At 34.9% G+C, this 17,341-nt stretch overlaps 2 protein-coding genes across 2 annotated transcripts in view; one reads left to right on the top strand and one right to left on the bottom strand.

Annotated features, from left to right (window-relative positions):
• Positions 1-1,336: 1,336 nt before the first annotated feature.
• On the bottom strand, positions 1,337-12,523 carry LOC118733066. The gene is made up of 3 exons (XM_036462256.1): positions 11,533-12,523; positions 5,525-5,784; positions 1,337-1,844 (listed from the first exon to the last, which is right to left on the bottom strand). Exons 1-3 carry the CDS (start codon positions 12,078-12,080, stop codon positions 1,396-1,398), a joined length of 1,257 nt encoding a protein of 418 aa, XP_036318149.1. The 5' UTR covers positions 12,081-12,523; the 3' UTR covers positions 1,337-1,395.
• The window catches only part of LOC118733069 (popeye domain-containing 2-like), a 21,678-nt gene continuing 12,154 nt past the window's right edge, over positions 7,818-17,341 (top strand). Inside the window, exon 1 of the mRNA XM_036462260.1 lies at positions 7,818-7,905. The gene's annotated coding sequence lies outside the window, so the exon portion shown is untranslated. The remainder of the gene's footprint in view (positions 7,906-17,341) is intronic.

The raw sequence follows: 17,341 nt of genomic DNA, 5'->3' as shown, positions 1-17,341 counted from the left end.
TAACACTCATAAATATAGAATATTGGTTAACATCCACTCCATCCTTAGAGTAACAGTAACTCATCTTATGCTTCTGTGCCAAGCTAGATTGAAACTCGCCATGATTATGTGTATGTATGTATGTATGTAGTATATGTAAGGCTGATTATTTAGTTGGATTTTGCAGGTCCATTTAGTTATGGGGGCTAGTAGTATGGCATGACTTACAATATGAAAAGATATATAAGTATATATATTTATACATATATACAGTATCGGTCATATCTATAGCACGCCATTTCAAAGTGATATTGTGTGCCACTTATGTTTAATTATTAATTTTTAAGAATTTTCAATTAAAATATAGTTCATTCTCAGACAAACCCGATACAAACCCAAGCTTAATAATTTGTAGAAAGATTCAAAAAAGTGCAACAAATTTTCACATAAATTTCAAACTTTTTTCTCGGAAGTGTTAGAATTTTTTTGAGTACACAGTTTGTTAGCCCCTTCAATTTTAGTCTAATAATGTGCAAATTTGAAGTGGCTACGAGTTACCGTTTATTTTTTAGATTTTTTTTTGTCGCCTTGGCTTCCATATAATGAATAAACTCAATTTATTTGTATATGGAAGAAATCATCAACGGTAACCTTTAGCCACTTGAAAATTGCACATTATCAGACTAAAATTGAAGGGGCTAAAAAACTGTGTACTCAAAAAAATTCTGTCACTTCCGAGAAAAAAGTTTGAAATTTATGTGAAAATTTGTTGCATTTTTTTGTAGTTTTCTACAAGTTGTTACACTTGGGTTTATATGGGGTTTGTCTGAGAATGAACTGTATTTTAATTGAAAATTCTTAAAAATAAATAAATAAACATAAGTGACACACAATATCACTTAGAAATGGCGTGCTATAGATATGACCGATACTACGTACATATGGGTATCACAGTTTCTATATGAATACTTCCAGTAAAAATACCTAAATTTAATGAATTGCTTTTACGATAAGTATTTTGAGATGGAGTTTAAGTGTACCTAATAATTTCGATGCTTGATTGCAGAACTAATACTAATACATATGTCTGTCTGTGTATCAAGACACAATTGTCTTATAAACTAGAAATGCAATTAGTTTTTGGTATATAGTTGAAAAGTCGCATATCCTAGTACATACGTTGACGGTATTTGAAATTCGCGTTACCGCACTGTACTCTTATTTCTACAGATATGCATTGCCGGTAGCTGCCAGAGCTTATTACAATTTATTCGTATGCATTGTAGTTTGCCTATACAAAGTTGTATATGTATGTGCTGATCGCTGGGATCCTAGCAGCCGGTGCTTTTTTTTGGGAGGGGATATATCCTCGTCCCATATGCATAGGTAGCATAGCATAGTCCACTTTCTACTACCTTAGCTGATTTGTATTTTCGATGCTAGAAAATATAAATGAAGGCATGTAGCCAATAGCACAGTCATATTGCCCATGGCTATTGTCATATGGATGCGACGAAATGTTTTGTGGATACGTTGATAGTGTGGACAACTGATGAGATCACCCTGCTCGAGGGAGCCCACTTCCCGTCCACTGCCGATAGCACCTTCAATTCGATATTTTTCGTGCATCAGCCGCAGCATTGGAGGCGCCAGATAGAGGCGTATTATTAGCTCAATAGAAGCTGTGGCACCCAACGCTGTCAGTTGAATCATTGCAGCCAAATTCCAGGAGTTGAGAAAGTACTTGACGAAAAGTACTAACATGATGATGCTCAATGCGGAGCTGAGAGCAAAATAACGCGGAAACAAAATCTGCTGACATTGGCCAAATGTGTGACGTGGCAATTGGAAGTACAATGAAAGACCTGAAATATATAAAAAGAAGGGTTTGTTAAACAGTGGAAAATATTCAATATTACACGAGTATATGATAAGGTACATAAAAATATGTATGTATGTATGTAGGCATATACAAACTTTGCGTACCGGAGTGTGTTTGAGTAGAATCGGTATTTAAAAAAAAAATAATGATAATAAATAAATAATAGTGATTATAAAGTTTTGCTAAGAGTTTGGCCCATCGTCGTTCTTCTAATTGACCACAACAAAAAGATGCCAAAAGCCGCTCTGAACCTGTTCGCACAGGTATAATAACAATATACCTTTCTGAATGTCACAGCCTTTGGAGTGAAGCCATTGACTCGTGAATATGAATGAACGACAATTGAAAATTTTATTACTCGGAAATCTCATTTTAATTTGCGCGTGAATTTTTCTCAGGCATATGCACAGAAATCCGCCTTTGACGTATGACTACTTAATACCCTGTAGGGAAAACCAGGGAAACTAGAGAAGCAAATTTGTAGTTCAGTACTAGTTCTTTATCGCCAAAAACGAACCAAATCGATAGTAACTAGATTATCGGCAGGGCTGAAGCAGCGAAATGTGGCACTTTTGCGAAACGATTTTATTTTCCTTTTAAAACTACATATCGCTAGTTTGGAATGAAAGGTTGACAAGTCCGCCTTTACTAAAAAATTATGTTTTGATGCAAGAAGCAAAAAAAATTAAAACTCCATCATTTTCTAAAAGATCGAACTATTTATTTTATTTCTAACCGTTTCCATTCAAATTCACTAAACCAAATATAGGCACAGAAAATATGAAAACAAAAACTTTTTACAAGAAATCTAGATATAGGGTTTCGAATTTAGAACTAATTCGGAACTATCGAAAAAAGGATTGCAGCGGTGAGCAATTGACACTTCGTAGAACATTTCAATGCTAAATTCGCCAGTTACTGTCATGCAAAAGCGAATTAACCCGTACTAGTCATGGTTCTAAATTCTCTAGAACCGAATCAGTTCGGCACTAGTGCGTTTCCCTACAGGGTAAGCACATATGTATGAATGAACATGCATATACACGCACATATGTATGGGTGTACATATCGAGACCTAACCGCCAAAAAGACATAAGCGAAATTTTTTCAAAATTTTCTTTTTGATACAGAAATGTTTCTAGATCATCTATGTATATGCGTTTCTGCATAAAAAAAAATTCAATAAAATGTCGCTTACGTCTCTTTGGCGGTTAGGGCTCGATATGTATGGTCCTTGTTTGAAATCGAAATGGTCACTAAACGAAGCGTTTTAAAAACGCGACCACCAGCGTGAAGACAGTGTCATTGGTAGCTACTTACTAAATATAAGCAGATAAGGCACTGGCAACTGAGCCAATATTGACTGCAGTGCAGAATACACTTAGAAATATGTAGAAATAGTCTTTCTATTAAAAACCAATTTTTCCATTCCACTGTTGGTGATTACACTAACGCTTATGTCGTGAATCGTGTGCGAATACAGCGAGTAGAGCATTCGATGTCAGACTTTTTGATTTGGAAGTTCCAGCAGCAAATCTTTGCTTTATCTCAGTGAGGACGAGTTCAATAGAGCCCATTTTTTCATAGAATAAAACCAACTAGAAGGTAGCCCATGAAAAAGGATTAACAATAGGAGACACCCTAATGTAATATGCATAAGAGTATATGTATGAAAGTGATTTTTTATCACCGATTTTGTGACTTTAATATCTTGCAAACAAAAATATATTGCATACGTAAATAGCGCATAAATTATCGTGTATGTACGTATGTACATATTTACGCCTATATACGTACAATATATATACAAACGTACCTATTTTTAAAAATACTATACAAAAGTGTGCATATGGTTCAATGTGTTCAGTTAAAAATTGTTTTTATTTAATTTACTGGCATAATCCGATCATGTCTGACACCTTAACAAAAATATATGTATGTACATTAGGGTGGTCCCAAGATGCATGTGAAAAAGTAAAGCTGGAATTTTTACGCTCTCACCCCCTAGGATTGTTCTATACCGAAAAAAGTATACCCTTATTTTTTATTTTGAAATCTAAAAATGTTTAGAGGTTGCTCAAAGCGCCCAAAGTTTTCCACGTATTTTATATGCGGAAAAAACCACTTTTCGTAGAAATGGTATAGAATAGTTAAAAATCAATATTTTTCTACCAGAAAACTCTGTTTATCTGCAGGAGATTCCCAGTAATAATACCCAATTGGTTATTTAACCATTTTTCTATCGCAACTATAATTTATAGGTCAGCCAAAAATGCAATGCAGATCCGACTTTACTGTTTTGGACCACCCTAATGTACATATGATATGTATTTAAGTGTCCAAGCGTTTACATATGCAAATATATGTTTAAGGCATAGATGGGCACACCAATACAGTCTCATTTTGTCATGGTATTCGTGAATCGCGCTGAGTAACAGCTGCCACTTTTCTATATTGTACAAAAGTGCGTCGTTTTTTGCGCGTGTTAGAACGCTCTTACAAATTTATATTTAATTTGTATTATGAACATGAAACGAAAATAATAAAATATAATAAAAAAATAATGAAGAAATAATTTCAAATAATGAATTATGAAATTAATTTTTATAAGTACATATGTACGCGCATGAAAAGTTTTTTTAATTTAATTTCATTAAACTAATGTTTTAAAAAATGATAGTTTATTCAACAACAAAATTCACGAATTTAAAATTTCTAAACTTTGTAAAAAACTCAGTATTCAATAAAGTATACTAAATATATTAAATTGCCGTATCGTACATACATATATACATAAAACCCATTACAAAACACTTTAAATTGGTTTACACAGTTCGGCAGTTTGACTTTTTTACCATGACAAATAATGTTGCCTTATATTAAAAGTACGATTCCAAGTAGTCGTATTACCACGTAACAAGCACTGGGCATTATTGGCTTTTCTTAAAACTAAAAACTATAATTGGCACTCATACGCAGCCATTTTGGGCATTGTTACATATATAGGTGGCAACAACGCGCTAAAATTACGAATAAAAATATTCAACGGCGAAGCGTGATGTTACTCTCATGAAAACTGAAAGCAGACTGAAGTGAAATTCGCTGCGTCGTTTCTGTATACGTATAAGCGCTGCGACGCAGACGCTACTCGCGAGTAGCGTTTTGCCCATCATTGGTTTAAGGACACATGTACATATTGGACTCCTTGCAGACTACTGCGAAATTGTTTAATTTTGGCTCAGTATCGGTGAGCGATTAATAACTGCATATGTACATAGAAAATATTTTCAAAAAGTCATACACAGTACATGCATTGTTTTGACATTGAAATTAGTTGTGTAATTGCATAATCTGGCTCCCCTAAAAGTCGCATGCCAGTTTTGGGCTAGCTTACATAAGTAATCCTGAAGGATTAGCACATGAGTAATATATATACATATATATACATAGTATTAAGAAATGTTTCATGTTTACGCAAGGCAAAAAACGATCTTTTTTTATGACTGTTTTAATGTGAATTTCCAAGTGGTAATATGAATGCATTTTTATGGACCATAAATTAGCTTACCATATGCATACATACATATATTGACGCGCTTACAAATGTATTCATTGCACGTATTATGAAATGGAAACAACAACAAAACAAACATTTATCCTTACCCGAGATGAATGTCATCCATATTTGGGAACCGAAATGAGTTGCGAATGCAGCTAAGTATGCGATTACCGCCAATGTGTGGTGCTGCTGCTGCTGCTGCGGCGTCTGACATTCGCCGCCCTTAGATAATGCTTGTCCTCCTGCAACGCTTTTGGCGGTAGAATTGCGTGTGTCCACGATATCTGGCCAAACAGTGAATAGCACAAATGTCAGCACACAGACGGCGATTAAATGCGCTGGCTGCGCCGTGCTCGTCAGCATTCTGTAAAGAGAGATTAAAACAATAGTTAGTAACTAAATAAAATATTTATATTTATGTGTACGTTAGAAAAAAAGTTCTACTCGTCTAATTATATGAGACTAAGGGATAACACAACTCTAGCGGCCGGAAATAGGCCTAAATTATAGGATTTTACGGGAGTATGAAACATGGAACTGAATTTATGTTTAAGAGCGTTTATTGAGCATATAATTATGTATGAAAAACATGTTTTGTTTTATCAATTAGATACAAAATGGCGGCTATTTGTACAGCCAGCTACTTAATGCTTTCGATACCAAAGAACTCAATTATCAAAAGTACTCAATACTTTCCAACATTGGTTAAAATACTGTCAAATCGAACCAGGCAATACATAGTCTAGACGTAGGGGTATCGTCCAATTGAAAAACTGACGTTTCGAGACAAAAGGGAGCTTTAAGTTTTACAAGCGCTCAGAGGGGTTATCTTTATAGTAAAAATCATAATTTAACCGTTTAAATTGGGGTTATATTTTTCTGATAAAATTTAATAGTTTCTTCATGATTTTTAATCTTCCGATCAAACATGATCGTTATGTTTGATTTCTATTTTTTCGATAAACTTTTGTTGTTATTTTTAATTTTTATTTTTTTGCTCATATTATAACCGTTATTTTCTGATAGATCACACACGATTTAGTCTGCGTCTTAATTATGAGAAATGAATGAGAAAAAAATAAAAATTAAAAAAACGATTATTTTTGAACGAAAAATTAAAAACCACAAATTAATGATTTAATTTGATCGGCAAAATAAAAACAAAATTTAACTATTTAGCATTAATCTAAAAATAAAAAAGTCTTGATATTCCAAGTTTATTTTCGGTTCCTGAATTTTTTATGATCCTGGGAGATACACATACAGCTCTGAGAAATGCAGTTTTAATGATATATCTGACCCTTAGAATCGGGTCATAAATAAGATGGTTATAAAGAAAACTCTCTGTTGGCTGTTTTAAAGACATGTCAAGATTGCTAATTTGTATTACGCCAAACTCTTATCGAAAGCTTCCGGCGTATATAAATTTTTTTTTTAAGGGGTTCGACCGTTTGACATAAAATACACATCAATGTATTTTTCTTAGTAAACTTTAGGTCGGTTCGATTTTTAGCAATTAAATATTACAGTAACAAAGAACGCGCAGGTTTTATGAGTAAAAAATATGCACATATCATAAGTAAGAAAAGCCTGCAAGTTAACCGAACTGGCTAAAGTTCGTGGATATTATTGCTTAGTGTGATCTTTGGCATGTTTTTTGCGTTGCAATTAAATACTTTCCTCTTTTTTCTATGCAAAATGAATCCCACTAATGTACATACATAAGTAAAAAAAAAACAGGTATGTGTTCATTTATTGTTGCTAGGTGTTCCAGCGCGTGTGTCGCATGCATGGCCTTAGTGTTCCCCACCATTGCCATTTGGCGCACTGATAACCACATGAGCTTTAATTTGAGTTTCAAGTTTTCGCAGCGAGTGTTGGTTTTTGCACAGTAGTTCTTGAAGAACTGTTATTATTACATACATATTTTACTATGTATATGAATACAAACACGCATATGCATGCACATACATGCATGCATACATACATACATTAGGTATTTTAATATTCACTACAACTACATACATACATATATATAATTCAAAAATGTTATATTTGCAACAAAACCACTCTCGTCGCATCGTTTACAGAGCTCATACTTTTGCATATTTACGCGCTTAGAAATATCGCTGCAGAATGGCGTACGTGCGAAAACGCATGCAATTTTTATTGAGGTTTAATTTTCATACGAGCACCAACTTGGAATCGGAGCGGTTGTGCTCGCGGACCCGGCGCTTATTGTTTATTTCCCGGCTTAAAAAAAAATAAATTTTAACCCCAATTTCGCAAACTCAACAGCAGTATAAATGTGCTATGGACACATGCATGTCCATACAAATTTGCAAAAACATTTCCACATATGTAGCAAATTGCTTGTTTGATAATCTGAGTAATTTGTGATTGATGAAAAAAAAAAAAATTGTACTCAGAACACAAAACTATTACTCAAATTGACGATTTCAAATAGAATTGTTTAATTCTAATAGTAAGTACGATAAGTCGATATATGTGCATATATATAATAATATCCTTAAAACTTGTAATTACTCCAACTCATTTCAAAGGAAATTGTGCATTATTTTCGAATATTTGAAAAAAAAATTTAAATGCCAATCATGCGCCAATGGAGTGTCAGCGGCTACAAATTTGCAGGTCGCATAGTGCATATTAGTCTACATACATATATCTAATCTAAATGCACATGTACATACATACATGCATATCGTCACCTGAAGTGCAAAAAGACGTAACCGAACATCGTCGCTGAAATGCAAAAAGTCGCAACTAATAAAAAATTCAAAATTCACTTCTTGATTGGTATGATGAATTTCATCGAATTACAACTACCCACATCGTTTTATGGAAACAAAAATAAATTATTAGTTTAGACTTTTTCCATTTCAGTGACGATGCTTGAAACGTCTTTTTGCATTTCAAGTGACGATATATATATATTACATGCGATTAGTAAATATTTTGACCAGTATTGTTCATGAAAATATTATTTAATATTCTTGATTAGTATTACTCACATTTGTACATATGTACCTACATGTGTGTGTAGGTAAATATTTACATGTACATATATTGCAAGCTTAGAGTGAAGAGTTGCTAAGTCCACGCGAATCGATAGAATTGGACACTAATGACAATTTTTAGTATTTTTTTGAGCTTATCAATTTTAGTACATATGTCTTTTTTCGATCTTTTTGCAGACGAGGCATTTGTGCTTTCGCGGGCTTCGTACTTCAAAAAGTGACTTTTTATAAAAAAAAATCGACTTAGCCCGTTTTCTCCCTAAGCTCCCCAAACTAGCTATATACATACGCTTGTATGTATGTATTCCGTTTTTGTGAATAAAGTTTGTATTTCGACTGCTGAGTGAGTGGAAGATCGACCTATCTCGGCTGGCAGTTTGCAAATACCCTATCTAAAAAAATTTTTTAAGAACGCCCTATTTCAGAATTTGGTTGTAGAACGCCCTATCTCAGCATATTTTCAATACATTTTCAAGTGAGATAGGGCGTTTTCGAACTGAGTTCTGAGAGAGGGTGTTTTTCAATAAAATTCTGAAATAGGACGTTCTTTGAAAAGTTTTTTGAGATAGGGCGTTTTCGAACTGTTGCCGAGATAGGTTGATCTTCCACTCAGCAGTCGATTACAAGTGAATAAAAAAAAATTGGAAGTTAGCTTTCCAATCATGAAACTTTGGTTACATATGGAGAAGTAGCATTAGAGTGAAGCCTTAATGGATATAATTAGGGTATTCACAACATGTCGTTAGCGTCGTTATGTTTTAATGTCGTGCATTTTTTTTTAATGTATAAGGACTGTTAAACTGTTTTTGGTGGGTTTTTAACAACACCGAAATGTTTTTAAATTAATAAAAAATATTTAATTGTTATCCCTGCGAATCCACTAAAAGCATTCAAATCGTTATTTTACATCAAAATAATTTACGATTTTAAGACATAGATACGCTTAGGACATCTTGTGAATACCCTAATTCTATAGACATCAGAAATTTATGACTGCAAATATTCCTAAAATATTTTTTAAATATTCAAAATACATATGTACATTAGAGTGGTCCTCAAAAATCAAAGGAACGATTTTTTTCAGTCTCACCCCTAAATCGGTAATACCAAGGTCATAGATATCACATATAAATTTTGGTCCCAATTGGAGACCGTTAAGGCCTGTCGCACGGGGTTCAAAGTTCAGATTCCTATATAGAAACTTAAAAAATTAATTTTTTTTTTTCATTTAATACCTAAAATGGATACTACCGTAAACGAAGATATCATATATAAATTTTTGTCCCGATTGGAGTGGGTTAAGACGTCTTCATAGGGTAACCTTAACTTTAAACCCTGTGCGACACGCCTTAACCGACTCCAATCGGGACCAAAATTTGTGTGATATCCTCTACCATAGTAGTATCGATTTTGGGAATAAGTGAAAAAAAAATAATTTTAATTTTTTGAGTTTTTATAGAGGAATGTAAAATTTGCACCCTGCCCGCCACGCCGTAACGGCCTCCCAATTGGGACACAAATTTATATGTGATATCTATGTCGGTGGTATAACCGATTGAGGGGCGATACTGAAAAAAAGCGTTCATTTGGTTTTTAAGGACCATCCTTAAATTTCACAACATAAGAAAAATCTAATTTGTTCACGAAATAATAAAACTGCTCTTTAGATTTTATCTCTGAAATCAGGATTTTTTTAAAGACATTAAATATTATAATTTCTAAAAAAAATAATTTAAAAAACGCAGTGTTGGGTAAGATGGGTATCAAATAGAAGAGAAAATTCTGTAGAATTGAAAACATTAAATTTAAATTTTTTGATAGGTTTTGTTTATCCTAATAAAGTTAGATGACCGCTGTGGCTGAGGAACTTGAAGTGCGTACTACCACTCCGTAGAAACAGTTTCTAACGTTCCGTTAGAAACAACTAGAGGTTTTGATATTCTATAAATAGAACACTCTTTTAACCTCTTCAACTACATTATAACCAGGTTTCGATGCATTTTAACATATATGCATATATATTAGGGTGCTTCACTGGAATCATAAAAAATAGTATGTTTTAAGACGTCCACCAAAATATTTCAAAAAACTATTAAGATTTACGTAAGCTGAACCGATTTGAAAATATCTAATGACATAGAAGTAATACGCGGTAATACTAAGAAAAATGAAAAAAAGGAATTTTCTCCGAAAAATTTACGCGATGGCCTTTTTCGTAACTTCTTACCAACTACCTCCCCAATTAGCCAACTAATTCATAATATGACTTTTATGATACTTTTTCCCACCCACTAAATATATTTTCAGTCGTTTAAACGTAACTTACGATACCCTTGTGAATACCCCAATTGTGGTTAAACATTTAACTGTATTAAAACCAAATTTACATCTCACAAACATTGCAAATGTCAAGTTCTTAGGCACTACTTTACTGTTATTTGAACAACCTCAGATGCGATTTTTTCACTACCAAAACAATAACGCCTCGGAATAACGTTGCGTACACTGTATGTATGTATATACGTAAAATTCATAATCACTAGTAGACTTTGAAATACATTACTTTCTCAGGCGAAAACTTTTCAGGCGGTTGCGCGTGAAACTTGAACATTTCACATGTGCCCGTGTCTAACTAAGTACATATTTACGCCTATACTATGTGACGTAGCACCTGCTGCAAAACTGATCTATATTTCTAAACACTGGCTGGCGTGACGTTGCTATCGTTCACACGCTTACGCTACATTGCCATAAGTACATACTGCATTACACAATCTGAATCGAACATTATTGTACAAATAATAGTGAAATCCTCGCCGCCCAATCATTTATTTGTGCAATGTTTGAATGTATGCAATGTATGCTGGCAAGTAGAGACAATTGACAACACATCCGCGAATCGGTTATAACCAAAACCAAAACTCTTTAATCAGCGCCATGGCACACGCGCGCTGTGACACTATGTGCACCTTCCGCAGACGTTGCACCCAGCAACAGTGCAAATAACTTAAGCAATAAATTAGCCAAGCTGTTAAATGATCACAAGAAATTACATACTAGGTATGATAACTTACCTGTATAATTTGCTGCTTTGCATATTTTCCGCAACGCCATGAAGTTGTTGTACAAAGTGTTTCGTCATTTGTGTTGTTATAGCCAGTGCGTCCATGTCGATTTTGTTGGTGTGATTGGGCTTGGTTGTTCCGGTCACCTCGAAGGCTTCGTCGGTACCAGCGGCGCCGATGTTTGTGATTTTATCCTGTGATTTACTGGTAGTTTGCAGGTTGCGGAAACGCCCACAAAGCCTCGGAATGCCCAACGTTCCCGTTTTATCTGGAGTGCGTGGATTTTTTGTTTCTGCTGCAGCAGTACTGTATGAACCACTGTGCTGGTTAGAAATCTCCATGCTGGCTACGGTGGAATTCCGCTCGGCGGCACGCTTTCGCAGTGTATACTGAACGGTCTTTACAATTTTCTCGGGCATTCCATGCTCAACGAATTTCCGAATTTGATCATTTTGCATGCCAGAACCGGAACTGGAACTTAGACACATTTTGATTTTTTTTGTTTTAGTCGGTTTAATCAATTGAACGTATGTATGTAGGTTTGTTTGTGTGTGCATATGCGCTGGTATAACTTAAAAGGTTGTGTTATTTTACTAGATGTCACTGTCATTAGTTTTGTGTTTAGCGTTTAAACGGATTAATTTTCTTTATTTATTTCACACACTTTTACAATTATTCACTACTTTCGAAAATGGATGAATAACTGGGTTTGCAATGTGAGATCGTCGTAACGGTTAACAGTTTTCGAGCGTTTAACAAAATTTCGATGAAAGTATTTTTCCCGCTGGCGATTCCTTAAGTGATTTTCCGTCAATTGGACCGTACCGTAGCAATCGCACGAGACTTCGACTGCTCGAAGTATTCAACGCGTTTGAGTCGATTATCATTGCCGTGAGACTTTATATTCGTAAAATATATTCTTCGTTCACACCGTCTTCCCCTGCAACACCCCATTCTACCATCGCCCACCATGAAATCGCTCGCCGTTGTGCGGCGCATGCCACTCCAAGAATCGCGCAATGCTAGCAATGCGCTTTAATCATATGGCCCATTTTCTCATATTTTCACTCTCCATATGCCTTGCATGGCAATTTCGCTCAGTTGTTCAGCCGCTCGTTGGAAACGGATCGATCGCGCACTACTATTGTTCTCCGAGCTGAATTGGCGCAATGTAAGAGATGAACACTATCTCTTCGTGCTCACTTCGAGAATGTTATATGTGCATTATACCCTTCACTTCAGGCACCTAAATACTATGTATAGTGTGGGAGGTGTTTGCCTATGTCCCAGCGCGAAGTGTTCGCCATTAATGTAATTGTTTGCTGTTGCCAGCCTAACAACCGTAGTGCTGTGGTTCAAATTTGATCACTGCCACACGTGGATTTCACACACTAACCCCCACCCAAGTACCTACATACAAACAATGCCATCTACATACCTACTTGATGTAAAGTATGGCTGATGTTCGGGGACCAGTGTGGAATTACGTGAGATTTGAAGCCTTCTAATATGGTGGTGACGGTACTTGTCTTTATTGCCGCTATTACTGTCGCTGTGATTGTCATCGGTGTTTCATGTGACGGCTTTTTAATGTCATTTTACTTCCAAATTTTGAAGAGGCATGCACGCAAGTAAAGGTTTTGGGATGATGCGCAAATTTATTTTATTTTGTTTTTTTTTTTATTGTCAGCGCATGCCGTTCAGAACATAGCACTATGGATGAAATGCCCAACTTTTCTAGTCAAACCATTGTTTTTGTGTTTGAAAATGCAAAACGAGTCATCTACTCTACTGAACTTAAAATTAATTTTTTTATTTGCCTAATTCTGAGATAGGGTGTTTTTCAATAAAATTCTGAAATATGGAATTTTTGAACCAACTTCTGAAGTAGGGCGTTCTTAAAAAGTGAAGTAATATTTTGATTTTTTACTGAGTTAGAAGGTCATAAAACACATCGAATTTTTTAATTTTTAGTTCGTCATTTGTACAAGGAACCGCCCTGAAATTTTACGACGAATAATTTTGTTGAGCCCCTTAGTTCAAAAAAATTTCATATTTAGGGGTAATTTTGTCACACGTTTTTCAAAAGTATCTTAGAAGTCATATTTACAAGAACTTTCCAGAACCAAATTATTCTACAAGTGTTCATAAAAAATTTAACCGAGGGTAACCAAACAAAAGAAAACTGCAAATAACTCTTCAAACATGGAAAATCTAAGTACATAAACCATAATTTTTTATGGACCAAGCGTTAAATTTTTTGTCTTTTTTGTTTTTTATATTTTACTTTAAAATTAAATTTTACAACATTTGTTACGATTTTGAGGTTATGACTAAAAAAATGGGGAATTTTGACCATGGTGCATTGTAGCAATTTGTACATATACATGCATATGCATATGTACATAGTACACTCCAATCATGAACTATGTAAAAAATAATTGAAATTCATAGTTCAAAACTCATCTGTTTCCTTTCTAAATTTTCTTAAGTGCATCGTTTATTTGGACAAATTAGGACCGATAGAAGAATGAATGAAATCAAAATAATTTGCGAGATTCAATTTAAAATTTTGCTATGGTAGTCACCAATATACATACATACATAATATTTATATAGATTTATGGCGAATGAACCAGAAAGAATTTGCAGTGGAAAATTTTCAGCTCTCCACACCGTTGTAGTGCTTCTGAAATTTACACAAAAAGCTTGTCAGCACTGCTGGCAGATGGAGCTGTCTTATGCTGCGAAATGCTTTTAGAATAGGTATCATTATAAAAATGACACTTAGCTACTACTTGGGCGTAATAGTTTCTCCGTCACCATTCTAACCTAGGATATCGAAAATAGCTACAATACCTGTTTCAGTAAAATGCACTGGTTCCTGTCAAGGTTAGGCTAGGCTAGGCTCGCCAGCCGCCGTGTGGCTTCGCACGCACCACTAAAGTAAATAGGATGCGAGAGAATAATGAGGGGGGATCAAAATTGCAACAACAAACCCAAACAAAGACAGGTACAAACAGGAACAGACAGTTGTCCGCGAGCAGAGGGACTTTTCTACATCGGGGCTGCCTGTACTGGGTTTCCTTTATAACCGGGAAACAAGACAGCTGACGAGGTGCGAGGAAAGGACATGAGATTGGTTTTTAGAAATCAAACGCCGAAAGACCCAGATTCACGAAGAGTTGTCACTTCAGCAGCATTCCTCAAAATCTTTTGTTTTTTTTCTCAAAGACAACAACGGATCTATTCAACATTTTTTCAGTTCTTATGTAAATATGTATGTTTGTTTTTAAAAACATTTCAAATATCTGGGGACCAATTTTCCTACGGCATGTATACCGCCTAAACATATGTACATATTTAATTTCTTTGGATAGGCTTCGATTGGTTAAAAAATTATCATTCTTATGAAGTCCGAAAACTTAAAATTGTATCTAGTTTTAATTTTATATCAGTACGTGCTTATTGCTTAGTACTCCGATGTCAATATTAGCAACGAAAAAGATTCTGTAAAACAAAAGATTATGAGCTACATGCATACGTATGTATGTAAAGACAAACATAAGTCTGTAGAAAACTTAAGGGGATTCTAAATTTCCATTTCATCTACTCAATTTCTGGAATAAATGAATCCCCAAAAAGTTTTTCGTGTTTTGCTTGTGACGCATTTTGAGGACAAGACATTTTCCCACGGTGTATGTACATACATACATATGCACACACACACACATATGTAAGTATGCGTTGAAAATAGCTTCTGGTCATTAGTGAGTTCGTTCATTTGTTGGCATTTAGTAAAAGGGTTTTAAATAAAACAGGGCGTTAAAGGGGAGTAGTTTCGTTCAAAAAATACTCAATACTGAAATTGAGATGGTTTTAGAAGCAGCATTTACAGCCTGATTTTATTCTAATTCACATTAAGCTTTGTAATAACTTTGCAAAGCTTCAATCATATTCAGGGAAATGAGGAATGGCGCGAGTGCGATAGAAAGGGATTTGAGATGGGATTAAGGCAAGCAGTTCAGACCATAAAAACTCCCCTGGGATTCCTATCTTCAGAAGTTGAGAAGATGTCCAGAACAGCTACCAACAGCAGGTGGACTAATCTACACGACGGCCTTGTATCGCGCTCACTCTGACCACTGATCGACGAAAGCCAAATGTTAGGCTTCTCACAGGAACACTAGACCTATGGACACATGGCTGCCAGGTTCGGAGCGCCGCATAACGATTTCTGCAGAAGCTGTAGAGATGAATTTTCTGATAATCAGATCAGGGAATCGAATCCAGGGAGCTTAGGGAAACCTCTACCATAGAATGTCTGGTAGGATTTGCAAGAAAAGCCGAATGGTTTATAGACATGCGGCTTCAAGTGAACTCCTATCAGAGCTGCGCGTATAATTTAACCTAAATCAATCTTGCCACGCTGTGTAATTTGCCCTCGAGAAAGTTTACTCCTACATATCGGCATAAATCGCTACCTGTAGGTGAAAAGGTGCAAAGTCCATTTTTTTTCTCAAAATTTAGTTCTTGATGCAGAATGGCAGGTAATACGAAACTACATAAATTTTTCGTTTCTACTGAACAATTTAAAAAAAAAAATGGACTTGGCACCTTTTCACCCGTAGGTGTGACGAAATATTTTCCATCTGTTTCAGCTTTGCATGCTCTGTAGCAAGGCAATTTGTTCTATTACGCTCAATGTAGCCAAACAAAGAATAAAAAATAGGCCTTTTCACAAGCATTGCAATAAGTTTCTGATGGTCAGATATTTATTTTTTCATACTTTCGTAGGAGCAGCGCGCCGGGTTAGCTAGTACTTACCTATTAATGAAGGGGTTGCCTTTGCTTTTTATTTGTTAATGAACAACCGAAAATATTTTTTGAAGCTGTGCGCCAACATATCGTACATTCAAGGCAGAAGCGATTGCTATTCATCAATTTAGAAGCGCATCTACTTTTTTTTATTGTTTTACGATCGTTGTGTCATGGGCGTTGCTAATTCATACATAAATACATACATGCATTTGTACATATTTACATCACACCCATGAAAATATTCCCACAGCAACGTCGCTAAACATTTGTGAAAATATATCTACTATGTATAGTATAGGTATATATTATGTACATTAGACTGCATCACTCCCCATACGAAAAAAAAAAAAAAAATCGGCACTGTTTTTCCATTGGAATTATAAAACCTATTATATTTGAAGACGTCCACCAAAATATTTCGGAAAAATATTAAGATTTAAGCGAGCTGGACTTCCAAAAATGGAGTTTTTTATGAATAAAAATAGTTCCCTAGAGATGTTTTTTGAAAAAATTCCCTCAAACAATAAAACGGTTTAAGCTTAAAAAATTTACGTAAAAATATTTTTAAAAAATAAAAAAAATTTTAACGGAATCGTAATAATGAGATTTTTGATGCTGTTTTTAACTTTTTTCAAAGAGTGGTATAAGAAAAACTTGAATAACGGAACCTGAACTCTTCTGATTTAGAGTTAAGAGGTGTCGGTGGAAAGGTATTTTCTCACCCTTTTTATTTCTTTGCTAATAAACTCATTCAAAGGATGAAAGAGAAAGGTAGGATGAACGAACATCATTCAAAGTTGAATTAAGATGTGTTGGTATTTGAAAAGAAAAAATTGGGACACGGATGACTTTTTTTGCACATAAATAAAAATAGTGGGAAAATACCTTTCTACTGAGACCACATAAGTCTAAATCAGAATAGTTTTGGCCCGTATATTTAAGTTTTTCGTAAATTATTCTTTGAAAAACTCATTATTACGATCAGGGCGGCCAACTG

This window comes from Rhagoletis pomonella, unplaced genomic scaffold, assembly GCF_013731165.1.
Source record: "Rhagoletis pomonella isolate Grant_MI unplaced genomic scaffold, Rhpom_1.0 Rhpom_scaffold_00002, whole genome shotgun sequence".
Classification (NCBI taxonomy): Eukaryota; Metazoa; Arthropoda; class Insecta; order Diptera; family Tephritidae; genus Rhagoletis; species Rhagoletis pomonella.
Note: the sequence above shows the minus strand (reverse complement) of the source record. Positions and strands in the feature narration are given on the sequence as shown.